General features: G+C 40.5%; 1 protein-coding gene across 1 annotated transcript in view; it reads left to right on the top strand.

The window, feature by feature from the left end:
• Positions 1-20,639, top strand: part of TENM1 (teneurin transmembrane protein 1) — a 251,593-nt gene that overhangs the window by 220,011 nt on the left and 10,943 nt on the right. The window contains exons 23-26 of the mRNA XM_010569145.1: positions 5,318-5,684; positions 7,473-7,983; positions 13,085-13,257; positions 15,566-15,801. Coding sequence (XP_010567447.1) covers positions 5,318-5,684; positions 7,473-7,983; positions 13,085-13,257; positions 15,566-15,801 — 1,287 coding nt within the window. The remainder of the gene's footprint in view (positions 1-5,317; positions 5,685-7,472; positions 7,984-13,084; positions 13,258-15,565; positions 15,802-20,639) is intronic.

Genomic DNA, 20,639 nt, shown 5'->3' with positions numbered 1-20,639 from the left:
GTAGAAAACAGCGGTCGTTAGGCTGCAAAACTCATTTATTTGGGTTTTTCACTGGGGAACGATGAATGCAGAGAGAGCAACATTTGTGAAGTTTAGAGCAGGGACTGCTACAGCTGAACTGTATAATTCTGAATTTTACAATATGCAGCATCAGGAGCATGAGAAACAAAGGCTCCTCCGGCGTGGGAGGAGGCTGTAATCCCACCACGGGGAAGGGTTCCCTGGTGTCAGACCGCAGGAGCTGAATTGTGTCTCTGTGTGCCATTAAAAAAGAAGCTAAGCTGCTGAGAGGACCTGACAGTGTCAGTGTCAACAAACGAAAGAGCCCAGAAGTGAGAGCACACTGACAGAAAATGATGAAAAAATATCCATGGTTGTCAACTGTGAGAAAATAGAGAAAAATATATGTAGTGAGACATCCTGTAAAAAGTTCAGGGAAGCAGAACCAGTCTCCTTCTGCCTTGTAAACTACACACTCGCTCCTAATGGACCACCTGTGTGAGTCCTTCCTCAGAGCCATTTCTCTCCCAGAAGGAAGGAGAAAGAAGGGTTTGAGCAGGAAGAGAGAAAAACGCTATTTAAAAGGACATTGTGGTGAGTAAAAGGGTTTGGCCTGGACACAACAGCTGAAGTAAGTATAAATAAAAGAAGATGAGCAACCTGGTCTGGTGGAGGGTGTCCCTACCCATGGCAGGGGATTGGAACTAGATGATCTTTAAGGTCCCTTCCAACCCAAACCATTCTAGGGTTCTGTGAAAAAAGGAAGTTAGAAGCAAAAGAGAAATATGGAAGAGGCTATGATCAGTTCTGCAAATGCATATCGTAGAGCTGAATAAAGGGAAAGGTAGCATCAACAGAAGTGCTTGAAGCTAAGCAGTACAGATAGGAAGTAATCCATCAGTCAGGACTATCAGAAAAATTTTGGCATGAATTTCATGCTACTACATGAAATTGAATCAAAATATACAAGCAATGCATGGCAAGAGATCAAAGCAATGGTGAAGCCTTTTTAGGGATTTATGCAGCTTCTTTTAATCCATGATAAATGAAACTTATCCCAGTGAAATTTACCCCCGCAACCAAACAGTTAAGCTCTTGAAATCGGCATCTGAAGACAGGGATAGATTTTTCTCTCTTTACTTTTCTTACTTTGATATGAACGGTTGAATTTGATCTGATTTGTTTAAAATAGTACCAAAAATGCCACAGCCATAAAATGTCATGCAAAATGTGCAGAAAGTTTTAGCCATATGGTCAAAACAAAAAGTGAAACAGTATTCTTCACAAACTAACACTTAAATGTGTGTACATGTGCGGGCGTCTATGTTTAAGAAGTATGTGAGTGCAGGCTCCCCTATCAGTGCTACTTTGCAAAAATCTCATGTTATTTATTTAGTTGTAAAGCTTAGCTGTGGGAAAAATATTTAAATATTTCAAAACCAAATAGGTAGGTAGATGGAAAGTTATACAAGCACATGTATATTTTGCAAGAAAGAAACAAACACAAAAAATACCATTTGGGTCTGAGAGCTATTTAACTACCTAAATGTAGATCTCCCAGTGAAAATTCATTTAAACTGAAGCCACCTTAGTGCACTTTGTGTTTTCCAGAACACTTGACATGAAAAAATGTATTAGAAAGCCAGACCAGTAGGTGTTAATTTTGCACTTCTCAAACGAGAGATTGATTATTAGATATAGCTGGAGCCTTTATGTTGACAGTTAAATGCTGAATTCCCAGAAAAGTTGACATGTTAATACTTATATGCAAAAGGTCTCATTGCTCAAGGGTTCACTTGTTTCAGCAGTGATTTCCATTGCATATACTCAGTCTTCCGTGAACATAACCAGAATTGTCACCTGAAAATTTCAGCCTGTGAAGAGTGTGAGGTACTGACTGCTACTGAACAAACCTTGTCTGTTTGTTTATAATGGGATAATCAGCAATGCCATTTCTGTACACTGCTCAAAAAAAGAACCCATTAAATTCAAGAAAAAACACTTGCAGTTGGCCCAATTTTGAGTTATAAGAAAAATATACATATATGGGAGAGGACTTTTTACAGTGGCTTGTGAAGTACTGCTTCAAATTAAAAAGTATATTAACTGATTTAATATTCTAATCCTAACTGAGGTTTTGTCTGGAAAAACCTTTTAATAGGCACAGTCATATCAGATGAGAATTGAAGTGCTTCTCTGTAATATGTTTATTGGCTTTGAATGAAGCACAACTGATGGTTTGGTCACAGAAACCTGCCAGAGAGCAGCTTGCTTTAAAAGAAAAGAAACAACCGGTGACTTTTCAAGAGAACAGTGAACCTGAGGGTGCAGTTACACTTCATCTTAAGCTGATTTAGGTGATTAGTTTTTAGCCAGCAAACCATCCCGAACCTGCTCTCTGTAGGAGCACATAAACACTGGCCTTGCTGCTGGGGCTGCACTGGGAGAAGGGATGGGGTGGGACCGCAGCAGCCCCAGCTTGCACCAGTTTAAGATGCCATGAAGCCTCATCCTGGCAAGAACAGTGCAGATTTTTTCTAAATCTGTGAAATTCTTCTTCAGATTAGGAATGCTCAGGGGTTTGGGCTTGTGTGTATGTTTGATTTTAATTGGGCTATTTCACCTTTTTTTCCCCTCCAGTTGCACTAGCGTAAGCTTGCTGTGAGCAGCAGCTGGTTTTTATGCTGCAATCTCCAGACAGGTACATGCTAGCTTTAATATTTCGCCTGGGATTAAACCATTAATACATCCATGACCACTTTAAACCCAGGAAGGAGAAGCTGTAGCCATACCTTCTGTTAGCTTTGCTGAGCAGCGAGCTAGGCAACAGTTCTGGTGTAGTAATCAAAATTGTTTAGATGTTCCCAACTAAAATTTTATTTATTTTTACCATAATGCAGCTAGATTTACAGATGTGATCGGTATGAAAGCAAATGTGCTTGCAGTTAACAGCTGTTAAGACTAAGCTTTAGGCACATTGCTGCAAGTGAAATGGACAGCTGCATAAAAGTTTATTCTATCTCAATAAACCAAATCAGCCTTAAATCAACAAGAGAGTAAGTTGTTTTGGCCCAAACCAGTCCCTGTTTATCTGCAAGACACCAGGCATAGCTTCACAGTGGGAAGAATTCAAATTATTCACTGGGCAAATGCAGTGTGGCTGGTCCACAAAGGAAAACCAGCTATTACGACATGGCAGGTGCTATGCAGAGTCATTATGGAAAAAATAGGGAGTTTCAGCCCAAAGTTTTTATCACTAATAATCTAGTTACGGTTAATCAAAGATTACTTCTACAGCAGAGCGATCTATGAAGGAGGCCATTAAAGTTGAAGGTGTCTGTTTCCCATCAAATGTTCTGCATTAAAGGTACATTGCAAATATGGTTTTTTTCAAGTTTCCTGAAGATAGCCTTGTAGAGATTTTTATGCTAACAAAAGAGTTGTATTTGGTGTACCAGTGAACTCCCAGTTGAAGCACTGTGTAAACCAGCCCTAGAGCAGCAGGTGAAATCCAGGCAGTTTCACACATGCCCAGAAATCAGCACCTTTTGGGAGGAACCTGTTTCCAACTGTTTCACCACATTTATCATCCTTTGGAAGGACTCTACCACCTGGTTCAGAAGAGATCTTGAACCCAACAGCATTAGTTTTAATGCCAGTTATTATGCTGTCTAGTAAAATGGACTGGGCACAAGGAGTAATTCGATTACTCCGTGAGCCTTCATAATTGTGTGGTGCACCACATAACCACGCAGGATGAGACACGGCAGCCACAATGCACTCACTTTATTAAAACATCAGTTATCAAACCAGCAATGTACTTCTGGAAATGAGATTATTCAGGAAATACTGATGCTTGAGAAGGGGAGAGACTTGGACTCCAGCCCAGTTCCTGAGCTGACCCCAGGCAAGCAGGTGGCTTGCGATGGCCACACACTCCACCATATGTTATTCCTCAGTGCTGAGCATTGTATTAGCATCTGTGGTCTCTAGATTCATAGATCTTTTAATTAGCACAGTGGAAAAGTGAGCAAAACCAGCAACAAAATCAGTAAATTAAATAATAGAAGCTTCTGTGACATATAAAGCATATAAAACCGTTACACTTTAGCCTGGTATTTATTCTCTTCTGATGATGGAAATATTTAGTCCAGAAAAATTCCACTCAGATAAAAGCAGCCATCTCTTCACGAAGGATAACAAGCAGAGCGTCCTGAGACAGACAACAAAAATAGGCTGTCTTGCAATCTCGGTGGCTCAGTTGTTCTCTGACCTTTCCATAGACAAGCTGCAGTCCAAAACCTCCACTGGCCATTAGCTGGCAAGGGGGACCAGTCTATTCTGTTGTTGTTTCCCAGTTCAGCGATCCTATACTGCCTATTGAGCTTTCCCAACAGGAGGAGTTTGAAGCTCTGGCCAGTACATGCTACAATTAGCAGCCTACATACTGGTTGTCTTTCCGGTTGACAGGAAGCCCCACCTTTAATTGGGAGCATGTTTAATTCCTCCAGATTCTGATGCAACAGGTATCAGAGGAGTGAGGTCATTCTTCTAGTATTTCCTCCAGCGTTGTTTGGAAACTTTGCTTGGTTGGCACTCTCACCTGCATGGAAAAGGGCAAAAAGCTAACCTTAAGTATGAAGAATTTACTTAATCCATGACTGAAATACTGAATTCACAAAGCAAAATCATTATAAATAATTATGGCTTGGCTACTGTATCATGTGAAGTGTGATATATTGGTTTATTATTAACAAGCTTATATTTCTTATGGCATATAAGTCATTAACATTTCTTGCTTAGTAAATAAATTGTGGAACTATGTCGTACTCTTCTAGTATGTCATTTTCCTTTTGTACTAACAGTCAATTAAAGTGTTAGGACATTGACAGCCTCTAACTGTTTTCCACTCTGCCAGTGTTGACTGCAACCTTGAAACAATAACATTCAGACCTGGAAAATTTTCCAGCTGATGTTGCATGACATGAAGTGTGTGTTTTTATTTGCATGACCGCATAGGTATAATAAAATTCCCACGTTAATGGACTTCTGCAAATACCTCTCAGAGGGTGCTAAATTACTTTTCAAATCAAGTTTTGTTCCGCACTGGAGCTGGACCTCAGAAAAGAGTATGCTTGTTGAGACTTCTTCTGCCAAACCCAATTAAAGGTACATACTAGAGAAGCGGTGCTGGGTGAATCCACCAAGTGCCTTGATGACATGGTGATCAAAGATGGTTGAATGAAACTGCCTTACTGTGGTAATCATTCTTTTTTTCTCTTTTTTTCCCTGCCTTCCCCTTAATTTTTTTTCCCAGGTGCGGTTAGAGTGGCCAACAGACCTCACAGTGAACCCTCTAGACAACTCACTGTATGTCCTGGACAACAACATTGTCCTGCAGATCTCTGAGAACAGGCGTGTGCGAATTATTGCAGGACGCCCCATTCACTGCCAGGTGCCAGGCATTGACCACTTCATCGTCAGCAAGGTGGCCATCCATTCGACCCTGGAGTCAGCCAGGGCGATTGCTGTGTCTCACAGCGGCATACTCTACATTGCAGAAACAGATGAAAGAAAGATCAACCGTATACAACAGGTCACAACCAACGGTGAGATCTCTATAATCGCTGGAGCCCCATCGGATTGCGACTGCAAGATTGATCCTAATTGTGACTGTTTTTCAGGTAAGGAGATGCTAGTTATTTCCTGTCTCTTATCTGTTGAGAACCCCTGGCACAGCTGCAGATTAGCAAAGTGACGAGGGGAAGGAGAGACGAGCAATGATTCATTTTCCTTGGAAAGCCAGAAATGTTATCAGCAGCTCTTTGTGGATTTAATCCATTGGATTCAGAGACGTGAGTCTTCCAGTTGGCACTGGAGGAACCTCGGGGTGGTCTTAGCTTTTCCTCTTTTGATACAGAGCTTACACGATTCAAAATTAGCTCCAAGCCTGCCTTTCTGTGTCAGCTATGTTTGCCCATGCTGAAGATGGTACCGGCCCCAGTACAGATTGCACCTAAATACTACTGGATCAAGCAGCCCTTCTCACCGAGTACCAAGGTGTTTCACATCAAGTGAAAAACACTAGCTTATCCCTTCTCATCTCTTGTGTCACGCTGCACAACCAGCAAAATGATGCAAACACATAAAGTTAAGAATTTCTTCTTCTTTGTGTGTCTTAAAATGGAACAGCCAGTGCCAGGCCCACACTGCATCACCGGACGTGCTCAGCAGCGCAGCTCCTCTCCCCTACATGCATCAAAACAAATTGTGGCTTTTTTTTTTTTTCATAAAAACATATTTCATAATGGGACAAAGGACAGCATTCCCATATACAGAGGTGTGCAGTATGTTGTCATCTTGTCATCTCTAAGAACCACTGTGTTCAGCACCATAATGTCATCATAATTCTTAAGCCTCTCATTTCAAGTAAAAGGTTAATTACTGACAAGAAAACATTAAGTATGTCAAGAATGGAGAGAAAAAATGTAAATGGTCTTCCAGAGAAGGTGGGTTGCTGACCCAGCATTGTAATGATAATCAAAGCCTCATGGGCATTGCCAAGTGCTGCCAGCTTCAGTCATGGCTATAGGAGACCAGTGCTGAAAAGAATCCGGTTCAGGGTTCCTGTTGAGGGTAACTACCCTCAGTGCTGAAAAATTAAAAACTGGCAAATCTAATGATTGTTGGTGAAAGGCAGGGTCAGCTTGGCAGAAAGATCAGTTAATTTATCCATCTCCAAGGAAGAACAGGGTGTGCTCAAACTCTTCAGCAAATTTCATTTCTCAGGCAGGAGAAGTGGAGCAATACAAACACTAATGTATTTTTCTCTAAGAGTGAGGTTTAATATGCTTTCTTGCTAGTTACAGAAAATCCTGCTCATGTAAAGTCATTTTGATATGCATATACAGCCCATGATAATGCAAATATCCTCCTCAAACCCTAAAATACACAAACCAAATAAATTATCAAATTATATTGGAAGGGGTTGTTTCTCAAGGCGCTTTTTGTCTATTGTTCTTGTTTTGTTTTCCTCTGTGTTGAGTTTTTAATAAGTATAAACTAATCTTTCCTTCAGCATCATTTTAGTTGAATTACTGGGTTTTATTTTCTCTTTGTTTTGTTTATAACATGATTCTACTTTAACAACATGCCAACAGACAAAAAGTAGGGAATGAAACATCAGATGTCATGATTTTTTCTTTCACAATTTTGCCATTAAAGCTTTCCTGAGCAGCAGGGTTTTGGCCTTAGCAAAACTGTTGTAAATTAGATAATTTATATTCTTGTTTGTCTTCATCGAGGCTAATTTAGAATTGCACCAACCTCAGATAATAGGGATTTAATTAGTTGGAAGAAGATATTGTTTTATTGACCTGTAAATGATACTGAGGAGAAGCAGTGTGTCAGGTTTAGGGGCTCAGCTTAAATATGGACATTACAGATTACTAAAATTACCATTTCTCCTCCAGGTGATGGTGGATATGCCAAAGATGCAAAGTTGAAAGCACCTTCTTCTCTAGCAGTCTCTCCTGATGACACACTGTACGTAGCAGACCTTGGCAATGTTCGCATCCGTGCAGTCAGCCGAAACAAGGCTCACCTCAGTGACACGAATATGTATGAGATTGCGTCGCCAGCGGACCAAGAACTATATCAGTTCACCATCAACGGCACCCACCTGCACACGCTGAACCTCATAACGAGGGACTACATTTACAATTTCACCTACAGCGGGGAAGGGGATATTGGCACCATCACCAGCAGCAATGGGAATTCGGTTCACATCCGCAGAGACACGAGCGGGCTGCCCCTGTGGGTCGTGGTGCCAGGGGGCCAGGTGTACTGGCTGACAATAAGCAGCAATGGGGTTCTGAAAAGAGTTTATGCCCAAGGCTACAACCTGGCTCTCATGACATATCCTGGAAACACAGGGCTTCTAGCAACCAAAAGCGATGAAAATGGATGGACAACTGTGTACGAGTAAGTCCATGACATTAAATGCCTGATGTAAGAAACCCTATTTTAAAGGAACATTGAAATTTTTGTAGTCAGTTCTAGTAATTTAAAAAGACACCCTGCTACTAACACTGCATGAGAAAGGACAGGTAGTGCTGTTGCACAAGCTTTTACAATGAAACACTACCATTTTTAAGTGCCAAAGCCTGTCACATGTAGAAGCTCTGTATATAGTGCCCATTAAGTGTAGCAGAAACTGCCTGAAACTGTACTTCATTTGCACTTTATTATTGTGAATCTGTTTCTCTAAATGAAAATATGATTGCGGAATTTTTTGTAACTAAAGAAGTAGAGGCAAGTTGTGATACGAATCAGGAATTTGCAAAATTCCCGAGGAAGGCAAAAAGGGGAAAATTAGCATACTCATCAGAGAAGGGAGTGTTGCAAAGGAAATTGAGAATCTCAGTGGAAAGAATATTCAAAGAAAGACAAGCGTGAACTTGTCTCTATCAGCAGGGGAAGACGATATATAATAACAAAAGAATATGTAATAGCAAAAGGCTATATATAAGGGGAATAGGAATGGCCTCATAAGCAAGACCTTCAGGAGACCTTTGACAGGACTTCTAAAGAGCAAGACAAGACAGTTAAAGATGCAGTCAGAACATCCCAGTCTGGTCCCAGAAAGAGAACAACCCAAGAGAAAGTTCATTTTTTATTTATAACGAGGTGTGATGTATCAGGATTTCTCATTATTTATAATTAATTGTCATAATCCCTGTTTGAGGATGTGACAAGTGATGGATGGAAATCATATGTTAACATTGCAGTACTAGTTCAGAGTCTTCAAGGAGGATAATAATGCCTGCTTTCTGTGGAGCATAGGAGTTCATGGTCAAAAACTGAAATGAAAAGCCATCCAGGTGAGATACGAACAGAAAACACATTGAGGAGAATTAAGTTACTGCATAAGTCACCTGGAGAGGCAGTTGAGTCACCATCATTACAGGTTTTTAGAATTATATTTTCTTGAAATGGAAGTAGCACAAAAGCAGAGAAAACTGCTGCCTAGTGCATGGGATTTTTTTATTCAAGGGTATGTTTTTCCATCCTGCCCTCTATTATTCTGCCAAAGACTAGATTGATAGAGTGGACATAAGTATAAACCATTAGAGAGAGCTGTTTTTGACAATATGCAGGAAAACAAAACCATACAGGGCCTTCCTGGTTCAGTTCTCATTATCAGGCATCTATTGATATCAATTTAAATTATCTTGCAACAAGACAAAGCTCACTGTTGTCCTGGTGCTGCTTAACTACTCATCTGAGTGTTACCTTTTATAAGCAGACCTAACTTAATATATATACTTTGTAATAATTTTGACACTGAGAGTGATCCATTTAAATCCCTACTTGAGGATGGCATCAATCCAGACCATGGACCAATGACACTTTCAAAAAGCTTTTACAGTAGCTCCAAATCATGCCTATTACTTGTTAAAATGCTGAACACTATGCATTGTTGCAGGGCCTTGATTGTTAGAGCATGTTAGAGCAGATTATTTTCAGTCATGTGCTACTCAATCTCGGTATTCTTACTCTGTCCCTCTGACATTGAGTGTAAACCATTTCACACTATTATTGCTTGTTCCTGTTGTCTTCTGGCAAGCTGTTTGTTAAAGTATGACTCAAGCATAGTAAGACCTTTTAAAGGACTTCACCTGCTTGCAGGTGCCTCCCATTGTATGTAAAATAGATTTCACAAAGAAATACTTGTGCCTTGGAAGGATTGATACGATGTATGTGATTAACACAAAGAAGTTTTGCTAAATTAAACAGTTTTTCATGCTTTCACAGCTTTAACTGCAGGCTAGGTAACACTGTCCTCACTGATGCTTCGAGTTATCCAGGCTTTGCATGACTGCGCCCTTCTGCCAATCCAGATCAGTCACTAGAAATTGACAGAATTACAATTGTTAGCATTACAAAAACAATATCAAAATTAAATAGTGAAGTCAATGTTCAGTCCAATATTTTAAGTCATCTTCATAATTTATTACAAATTCCTGAATGGCCGATACACAGACTGTCACCCAGTCTGCTGCAGTCAGAGGGGTCGTTGACTATAATCAGTGCTGCGCTGAGTAGATGTGCTTTCAGGAGATGCTGCTCACCTTCTGCCATGAATAGGTCATGGGGCATGATGATCCTTAGTTATCCTTTAACCAGACATTATTTTCCAGACAGGTCACATTCTGAACTGACACCCGATTTCAGTTTGAAAATTAGATTTTTTTGAAGGGGTTACTTATATGTGAATTGCTTCCGAGTCCTGTATGAACACAGTATTGGAGCTAAGAGAATTATCATATAAGCAACTTTCAAATTGCTTGGAATCATCTTCTCCATTTAAGGTAGATTTGCATTCACATCCAAAAGTTCAACCCATGGCAGTGTCAAGCTGAAGTAGGGATGAGTTTGTTTAACAACACGTATCACACATACTTGGGAATATGAGCAAAGATAATGAACTGTTCAGAACATCTACCTATATGTCAGATTCACTCACAGAGGGAAATTATTAAGAGGTAGAAAACCACCTACAAAAGTACTTGTCATCCATCTACTCTAATCTGATGGAATGGAAGTACTGAAAGAGCTCTTGCATAAAATTATAGCTAATGTATAATTTTCAGTCATCTAGATTTTTTTAATATTGTATCATTAAAGCTGTAAGAGGGGAGGGGGAGCTCTGTGCCTCTATTAAATCAAGGACAAGAAAACACCTGCAAGAAACAACTCTCTGAAAAAATTAATTAGACCGCTTTCCCTTTGAAATGATATAACTCTTAACTGTGCTACACATAGAAATGAAAATAGATTGTGAAGCTATATCCCCAAGTGTGCATTTCAAATACTGGTGAGCACTTCCTCATGTGAGTACTGAAATCAGTGCAATTATTTGCATGATTAAATGGTCACTGACATGATTAACAGTGGCATAACTGGGCCCCAAATTAACATTAAGAAATATGTCATGATTCTGCCCCTATTAGTATGGGTAGGACATTGCTCTGCAGGAACTGAGTCCCAGTGTGCTACTATTCATCATGCGAAAGGTGGCAGAACCTGTCCTTGGAGGGTTGGGTTTCTTGGAGCAATCTGGAATAAAAAAACCCCTTTAGATGGTCACATTATGGAATCATTGCTGAGACACTAATCTGCATGTTCTCCTTGAAGTCAGTGGGACCATCTACATGAGTAAGAGTCCGTTGGCATGTGCTCTAGTCTCATTATAATTCAGTACCGTATCTGGCCAGCCATCCAGTAACAGTTTATCCCATTTTCAGCTACACAGTGAGTTTTGTATCTCGACAGCAGCACTATCAGCAGCAAAACTAGATCCTTAGCGAAGATGGATCCCAAGTCTTGTGCGCAAATACATTCCAATAAACTGGCTGCATTTACGCCGTAAAAATGCATGATTTGGGGATTTTTCTGTGGTACGGTAGCGAATCCAAATAACCTAGCAAGCTGTCATATCTGTTTGATGAAGCAGTAAATGAAATATAACTGCCCAATGTTCATGGAGTTTTCTAATGATCAAAAGTAGTGATCTGAGTCAATTTTAATTGCTGGGTGTGGCACCCAGTCAATTTGCACAGAACCGGCATAAGGGTAGAATGTAAATAAATTGCATGATGTATATGAGGGTAGTAGGAGGTGAAAGAGAGAGAGATTATACTGTATTTAACATTTGATTAATGTTTTTGTCAAAAAAACACAACATGGTCACTAGTTCATTCTCCAGTGTTCCATTTGGAAAGAACAGCTGCTGTATTTTTCTTTTATATTGGGGGGAAAGGGAAAAAAAATCCTGATTTTTTTTCGCCAATACTTCTTGTGACATAGATTTTTGTCTGACTAATTAGGGGGAAGTAAAGATCCTGAGGAAATGATGCCAAGACATTAAAGTGAAGGACATAGCCAGATCGTCTGCTGATGTGAATTGGAAGAGCTCCATTGGAGGCAGTGGAGCTTTGCCGGTTGCTACACCAGCTGAGGATATGTTTTGTCAATGAGAGGAGACAGTTAATAAAACATGAAACTTAATTATGCTTTCCTACCTGCACAAATAAGTTTCTATTTTATGAACATGAGTTGGTTTTACTCATGCAAATACATCTGCATTATCAGTGAGGTGTCTTGGATGAATAAAGATGTGTTAGCATCAATAAGGTTTTTAAGATGGGAGGCATTAATGTGAAACAATATCAAGCACCAAGCAATGTTCTGCATTGTATTCCGTGTGAACCATGAGAAAGAACAAATATATCTGTAGAACTGAAAAGACCTGTTAGAAACACTGCTCCCGAGCTTTTTTTGAATTTTTTACTTTTTCATAACATGGCCTGATGCACATAAAGTACCTTAAACTAAAAGAATTTCCTTAGCACTGATGAAATTTAGGTGAACTAGAATGTGGTGCTCTAGATTCTGGTGCTGTTACTTGTGATGAGAAGTTCCTGCTGATTTGAGTAGGCCCGTGGGAAACCTAACACAAGAGTAAAAACCATGTAGGCAACTTAATCGCTGCAGATTTCAATCTAATTTTATCGCTATTGTTACGCTTTAGGTCCCCTTTTTAAATTCACCGTTCATATTATGTACTTCACACATCAGCAACAAAAGGCAGGTTTTGAGTGTTGCAGGATCTAAGAATTGGTTTTATTTAAATTTACGGTAAGAAAACGGTTTTTGGGGGGGCGAGGTGGTTGCCTGAATGCCGAGTGACCTCCAGCGGCCGCCCTCCTGTATCACATCCCAGTGGGTGAAACCCCCACCGCAACGCTGAAACCTCTGGCAGAAGCTGAGTGATGTAGGTAGCATCTCAGACTATTCCCAGTTGTATTTTATCCAGCACCACTGAAAAAGAGTCTAAGCAGGAATTCGGATTAGGGTATGAATGCATTTTGAGTGAGTAACTGGACCAATTCTTACCTTTTTACTTATTGCACAGTGTTAACAATGCTTCTTACTTTTTTCCCTTTTTTTTTTTCCTTTAGGTGTATCTCCAAGACAATAGTGATACATTTTCATGGCTCTTTAACATCATGTCTTGCAGGTATGACTCCGATGGCCATCTCACCAATGCGACCTTCCCAACCGGGGAAGTCAGCAGTTTCCACAGCGATGTTGAAAAACTGACGCGAGTGGAACTTGATACTTCGAACAGAGAGAATGTGATCACAGCCACAAACTTCTCAGCTACCTCTACAATATATACCTTAAAACAAGGTAATTAAAGCATTTCTGTTATTTCTTCCTTCATCAGTACGTTTCAAACCCTAGCCATTATTGCATTCTTAACTGTTTGCCAAAAAAAGACATTAGAATTAGTTCATTTGCTTCTTCCTTGCTTCAGTACAAATAGCTAGATACTACTTATAATTCTCCTGGGATACCAATTAGAAACAAACCACAACTGAATTTTTTTTCTCCTAGAAGAGTCCCATGGATGGATTCTAGTTATTGAAATCTCTGATGTCTCCAGGCATTACGTGCTAGTTTCTACTTCAGTATCTGGAGGACTTAGACTGAGCTTTGTTATTCTGAGAAATATTGCCCAGAAGAATGACATGTTCCACTGATGTTTTAGCACGGAAATGCCTTGTTTGGCCAATGTTGTGAATTCTTTCAGGTAGTGCTGTGTCCTGGGGACAGCACTCGTAGGAAGGAGAAAAGCACGACCCACTTCTGCTGGTGACTGCCTTGGGGATGAGATTTTGACTCAGCCCCTGTAGACACCACGTTATTTCCCTGGCAATATCATATCTCTCCAGAAGAATTTACTCTCTGCCTAATGGAAGTGCCTCGGTGCCCTCCTTCAGATTTTGCAGATTCATCACCAGAGTTCTGGTTTTATATAGTTTAATTGATCTGAGTTTTCTTCTCCTTGTTGATTTTCTTGTTTTCAGTGGCTTGTTCAGGTTTTTGCTCTCTGATTTCCTTCCAGGTCTGCTATGGAAAAGCTTTGTAACTGAGCAAATCACAGAACTTTTCTTCCTCTCAGTTTTTGATATATAACAAAAAATAGGAAGATCTCACCTAACAAGATACTCATTTCTCTTCACTATTGCATTGCAGAAACAGCACTGAACCAGTGGAAATAATTATACTGTATTGTTGTATCACCTGTTAGGCTTTGTCCAAGTGACCCCATCTGCTCTCTGCATCATCTACTGACTGCCTGGTTGTATGTCTGTCCTTAAATCTGAAACTCCTCAAAGTTGGTATGTTACCAAATTCTGCCTCAGGAAAGTGCCAGCACGCTATCGGCAGTGCCAGAAATGAACAGCTGTAGTTATTATACCTATCATATTTATGAATTCATATAATTTGCATATTTCTGTATCTCTGAGAAACTATCACAAAGCACCCTGTGAACAACCAGTCAGATGTGGTATCCTTACATCTGAGTCACAAAGTCTCTTTTAATGTAATGCCTATTATCTTCACTTTCTGACATACCCGACTGTTTTCCACATATTCACGTCTCAAGAGCTGGACCAGTTACTTCTGTGTGGACCAGCTAAAAAAAAAAAAAAAAAGGATGCTTTTCATAGTCCCTAGCTGGTATGAATTCAATTGCATTTTAACGGTGAGACTTTCGCTTTGTCTCTTAGCACTAAACATTCAGGCTCATGATCGAGTTGCCCCCTGACAGCTGAGCCACAGTAACCTCCTGCATGCATGTCCCTAGCCTGACCAAATGCAAGGCGATGTGGCTCAGCTCTGCCTGCAGTGGAGGAATTCCAGTGCCCAGGCAAAAGAAAGGGAGCGTGCAGTGGCTGTATGCCTTTACGTCCTTGCAGTGGAGACCTGCTCTGGACCCTCTGCGTCCTTCTGGCAGTTTTGTGGAGGAGGAGGAGGAGGCCGTGCTAGGTCATCCCAGCTGCCCTCGACAGCCCTCTGCAGCACAGTCCCGAGCCTCTGGAGCTGCTTGCTGTGCCACCGTTGCTGACCCATTCATTTTTCTGCCACCACAACCCAGTGGGTCTCTTGCACCAGGCTTCAGGCTCATGGCTGACCGTCACTGTGCCTGTACCCCAGGGTCTTGCTGCTAATGGGGAGGAGGGGGAGATTTTAGTACAGTGATACAGGGAAAATGGACAGAATGGGAGACTGGCCATCATCCCAGACATTTTGAAAACAGCTTTCATGCTTGACATCAGATACTCATTGCAGTCACTCAAGCAGTACACTATCCTGTTAATAGATCCCAATGTGCTAAAATCATCAGAATATCAGTGGTCAAAACCCAGCCTATGGGTTTACATACTTTTAAGCTGAAAGCAAAAACTCTTTATTCCTGCTGCAGGAAACCTTCACAATGGAAATCATCAGGCCAAATGTAATAAAAAGCTCTTTAGACGTGGGAAGGCCTGGAGGTCACAGGTTGGAAAAATCACACTGCAGTTGGTGTATGTTCAGCTGTCTGTAACCTAGGGACAAACAAAGCCCTATTGCACCTAACATTTGCTTCATAAATCTGGAGATCTGAACTTTTCTCTGTTGCCTGTTTTTGGTTGTTGTTTTTTGACAGATAACACGCAGAATATCTACCGGGTCAGCCCAGATGGGTCTCTGAGAGTCACCTTTGCCAGTGGAATGGAAATCACGCTTAACACGGAGCCTCATATTCTAGCAGGGGTTGTCAGCCCCACTTTAGGGAAGTGCAATATCTCCCTTCCTGGAGAGCATAACTCAAATCTCATTGAATGGAGGCAAAGGAGGGAGCAGACCAAAGGCAATATCTCCACGTTTGAGAGAAGGCTAAGGGTAAGGCTTCCTCTCGTGTAAAGTGCAGTGTTCCCTTTGAAAGCCATTGAACTAAAATCATGTTGAAATGTTCTACTTTGTAAGGAGAGCAATGGAAAGTTTGTATCAATGGTGGGCCCCAGCCATGAATTTCAAACCTAAACTCCTCCGACAGTCACAGGGATGTTTGATCTCTGTTTGATTTTGGTTGTGAGACTTGACCTCAAGACATAATTACTTTTTTTCTCCCACTTCTTTTTCAACTAAGAACTTAATTATGGCTTTGGAAGCAGCTGTGAGCAAAGGACAATGCGTAGTTACTCTGGCACAGCAGCAGAGTCGGAGCCACAGAATGGCTCTCAGATCTATTGACCCTCTTTCTTCTGGGGGAAATAACAGGTACCAGCCTCTGCCTGGGGCAGAGGGTCTTGCAGGGCACACCTTGGGTGTCCTGGCCAGTGTGTTTCCTGCAAGCCAGAGTGCTGTAGGTCCTCCCTGTGTATCCAGACAGGCTGTGTGTTCTGCCCTCCGCCACACACTCTCAAACCCCCTCACTCCCTCTGGCTGGGTTGCACTATGGCCCTAATAAAGAATTACTTTAACATTGCCTCCATGGTTTATTTTTATCTGTGATGAGAACTCGCAGATTACAATGACAGATGGTCAACATTCAGCATTTGATTAGGTAACACTAAGTCTCAAAGAGACTGCTACCTTGCAGAACAGGTTTTTTACAAAATCAGTTCTGTTTTTCACATGAATACTCTTTAAAATGCCTGTACCAGTAGTACGTCTGGGAATTTTGGCTTTAAAAATATTGCATTATTAACAACAACCTTCCTGGATAGGTATTGTCTCTGAACGTACATCCGTTAGCTCTGAAAATACAGAGATGGTTATTATTGTCTGGATTGTCTTTTGGTTATGAGATATGATATATTTTTTGAAACTGTATCATCTGTTTGGTTTTCAACGGCTCTGATCAATCAAAAGTGCGACTTGGATGGACTGGCCACTGCATGTGAAACGCCTGTTTGAAAGGCCATCTTTCAGATTTGACAGTCACAGTTACTTTATTAGGATCTTGCAAGTGAGGAGAAGCTTCTGGCTGCCGCCGCTCTGGCATAGTGTGAGTCCTCATGGCCCTGTCTAGAGAGGCAGCTGAACTTTATTACAGTGGCAAACGTGTTAAGATGGCAGGATCCAAACTATGGCCTCCATGGCTCACATTGCCCATTCAGTTGGGTTTTGTGTGATTTTGTGCTTAGATATGGCGCATTTTTCTTTAAGGATCTTATGTAATAAAATCTTAAATGGAAAGGATGTAGTCAGTCATCTCTTCTGCTTACATTGCCAGGGCCAAGTTGTTCATGACAGTTATATTTAATACAAGTACATCACCCTGCACAGTTTTCCTATTACGCAGTTCATGTTTTCTATTGTTGAAATTGATTGCAGGTTCTTTTTAACTCATTTTCACTTGCTTCTGCATGATCCTTAATATTGCATACCAAAAAAGGGAGGAAATTAACAAATTGGTCAGGATTAAATGAGTTCTGGCTGGAGGCATAAAATGTTCATTGAAATACTGCAACACTGAAGCTATCCAGAGCTCAGAGATAGACCTGCCTCTGGGTCAGCCTGTTGGTGCATAGAACCACTCATGTACTCCTCCTTCTCCTCCTTCACCTTCATCCAGTGAGAGGACGGAATGTGAAGGTGAAGTATAAGAATGACTTTGATGTGCTGCTGTCTTATATTCTCTGTCCCTCCAAAAGTATCCACTAGCATCACAGCAGTGACCATTGCATTGTTATTACTGTAAATTGTGTCTTTTTATACCTACCCAAGATCAAGGGGGCTTATGGATTGCCCCTGCCTACTCAGAAGGACAAGTCAGCTGCCTGTATGACAATGGTTTCCCCTCCCTTGACCATAGCGAGCTCTAGGACCATCTGTCTGAGGGCTGTCAGGGCAAGGCTGGAGGGAACCTGGTGGGATAGCACATTAAATGAGGATTTGATAGTGGGAAGGAGGAGAAATATTCTGCGCATAGGATACACCACGTAAATAGACACAAGAGAAAGGAACAAATGGACTATCGAGGCTGTTACTGCCAATGAGAAGGACTTTGGAGGATAGGTGAAATATATGGGTCCTGGAGTTCAGCTTTAGCACTGAGAAGTTTGCGTGGGATGCTGATGGAGTGGGGAGTCGGTGGAGGTGGACGGAGCTGGAACAGTGCAGTTGACAAGGAAGGCAAAGGAGCGGCAGAATTTACCCAGAGACAGCTGTCTTGCCTTGGTGATTAAAGGAAATATGCAGGACAGCAGGAGCAAAAATACCATCGTATAATGTGTTTGAAGCAGTAATGCCAAATAATGAAAGGGATTTAGGGCTTGCTATTGACAGATGCTTGAGGGCTGGTGGGGGGAAAAAAAGAATGTAGCATCATTAGAAGCCATTATGCTGGATGAGGTTCTGGTGAGATCTTCTGAAAACTTCTAGTGAGTTGTATTTTAAAAAGAAAGTTTTTAAACACTTAATATGCCATGACTGGCACAATAGGAAGTGTGTTAGAAAGCTTGCAATGTAGGGCAGAAAGAACTATGCTGAACTTTGAAAATATATGTAAAGAAAAGCTCTGGGGATTGGACCAGTTCTCAATGGAAATGAACAGACTTGCAGGAGCCCTCAGTCGAAGAAAAAAAACCAGCACAATGGAAGAGTTTTCTGAGAAGAAAAAGAAAAAAAGCATAGAAATGAGGTTTAAAGATGTTACTTAGAGATCAGTCCTGATACTGCCATTGAAACAAATGGCTTTGAGTGCTAAGACGTATAAATTAGAAGGCAGGTAACTGAGGATAAGGTACAGGATGACCTAGTTGAGAAGAAGAAAGTTTTCCTTCTCTGCCTGGTCCTAACCTTTTTAATTCTTAATTGCAATTAGCAGCCATCTTGAAAGCATGTCACTCTATTAGTGTTGTTTCCAGTTTTGGAAAGAGGCCACTGTTCGCACGTTCTGAATAACGCTGTAAACACTGCGTTTTAAAGAGTGGGATTTTTGCATGGTGTGAATTCCCTGCTCTAGAAATAGAGCAGAAGTGAGTAAGTCAGTTAACTGAAATGCTAGAACAGACATCTAACTTTGTCTCCATATCTAAATCAATGTGGGAAACAGGAATTAATCACAGGTTTCCTTTAAGTGCAGAACTTCCTGCCCTGGTGCTTCCTGAAAGTATATAAAACAGTCTGTAGGGATGTATGCATTTTATATTAATAATAAATCTATGTACAATCAGGCATTTTAACATCAATCTTAATCTAGCAAGACTTCTTTTTTATCAATTAAACTGCTATTTTAATTGACTTCTAAAAATGAAGCAAAGGCTGTTGTTAAAACCAATGAGCATGATGCATAGTAATATACTGATTAGAATGCAGCTCTGTTCCCTCCTGTCTTTTGCATAACTTAGAGGAACTTGGCATTGGATGCAGTCCAGGTTTTATAACTGAATATCTACAAAATTGAAAATTGAATGCTTGGCCGGTCTTACTTATTTTTGCCTTTTTTTTTTTTTTTTTTAATAACAAAAAAGGAAGTAACTCACTGGCCTCAATTCAAAAGTCCTGCAGCTACAGGCTTTGACAGCTATGTTTATTATCGCATTTAGCAAATGGTGTCCCTTTATTTACCAGTCTTACAGCAAGTTCTAATGATAGAACCAAATCCTCTGCCAGTGTGTATCAGCTTACGTTGACTCAAATCAAAACACAGACAAGGAAATAATACAATCATCTCATCTGATTTACATATTGTAGACAGTTTAGGTTTGAGAATGAAAGTCAAGGGACTGCACATTTAAGTGATTATTTACACTGCAAAATTTCTGGCTATAAACCTAATGGAAGTAGAGTCAACGAATGTTTAAAAATATATAATAAATACATCTTTTTATGCACTACTAACATTATTACTGAAGTCAGCTGAATTTTCTCCCTATTTTCATCAGCTGAATTTCTGACCTGACACTGGTTTAGGAAACCAGTTTTCCCTGGCTTGTAACAGAGCACATGAGCTCCAGCCTCTCACAGGAGCTCCTTACTACATTGTATGTACGTTGGAGGAGTCATCTTTAAAAAGCCAATGGGATGTGAAGTCAGCTTTTTGGTGACAACGTTGAAATGAGGCCTCCTACCCATGTATCGTCGTGTCTTGCCTTCAGAAGGGTGTTAAATTTAACTAAAATCTAAGAAAGTAAACAAATGAGACATAAAATGTGGAGTATAAGGGAAGTAATGGCATCCACCCAAACCTTACCTTAACTCTGCAAGCTTTCAAGTACTGCTGCTATCCACTTTGCTGCTAATTCTGCCTCTGTTTGGTTTTCACTCTTATTTGTTGTATCGTCCCTGAAATGTAGATTGCAAGCAATTTGTATTCAAGACTTCCCTTTCTCCTAACTGCATTCTACAATAATAATAATAATAATAGCAATAAGAACATTAAATATGTACATAGACAGTAAATGAATATGAGCCAGGGTATATCCCCTGCTTGCTTTTCAGTTATTTTACCACCAAGAGAGTTTGTTTTCAGAAATTGCAAGAAGTTTGCAAGAAATATATTGTAATACACTTAATCCATCAGACTGTATACAAGCAAACATAGTTGAACTGAGCATCCCATTTTACTTGGGCTCCTTAACTATCATTAGAGCATAAATTGTAGTAGTTACAGCAGTCTACAGGGGTATATAGGTATTTTACAGCTATTGTAAATGAACACTATTAAAGTTAGACATGTGTGTATATAAAACCCCAGGAATGGTAGTTGAAGAAAGAACACCTGCTTCTTC

The sequence above is a fragment of the Haliaeetus leucocephalus genome, unplaced genomic scaffold (genome assembly GCF_000737465.1).
Source record: "Haliaeetus leucocephalus isolate CR32 unplaced genomic scaffold, Haliaeetus_leucocephalus-4.0 Scaffold262, whole genome shotgun sequence".
NCBI classification, from domain to species: Eukaryota; Metazoa; Chordata; class Aves; order Accipitriformes; family Accipitridae; genus Haliaeetus; species Haliaeetus leucocephalus.
The sequence above is the reverse complement of the archived record's forward strand: the minus strand, read 5'-3'. Positions and strand labels throughout refer to the sequence as shown.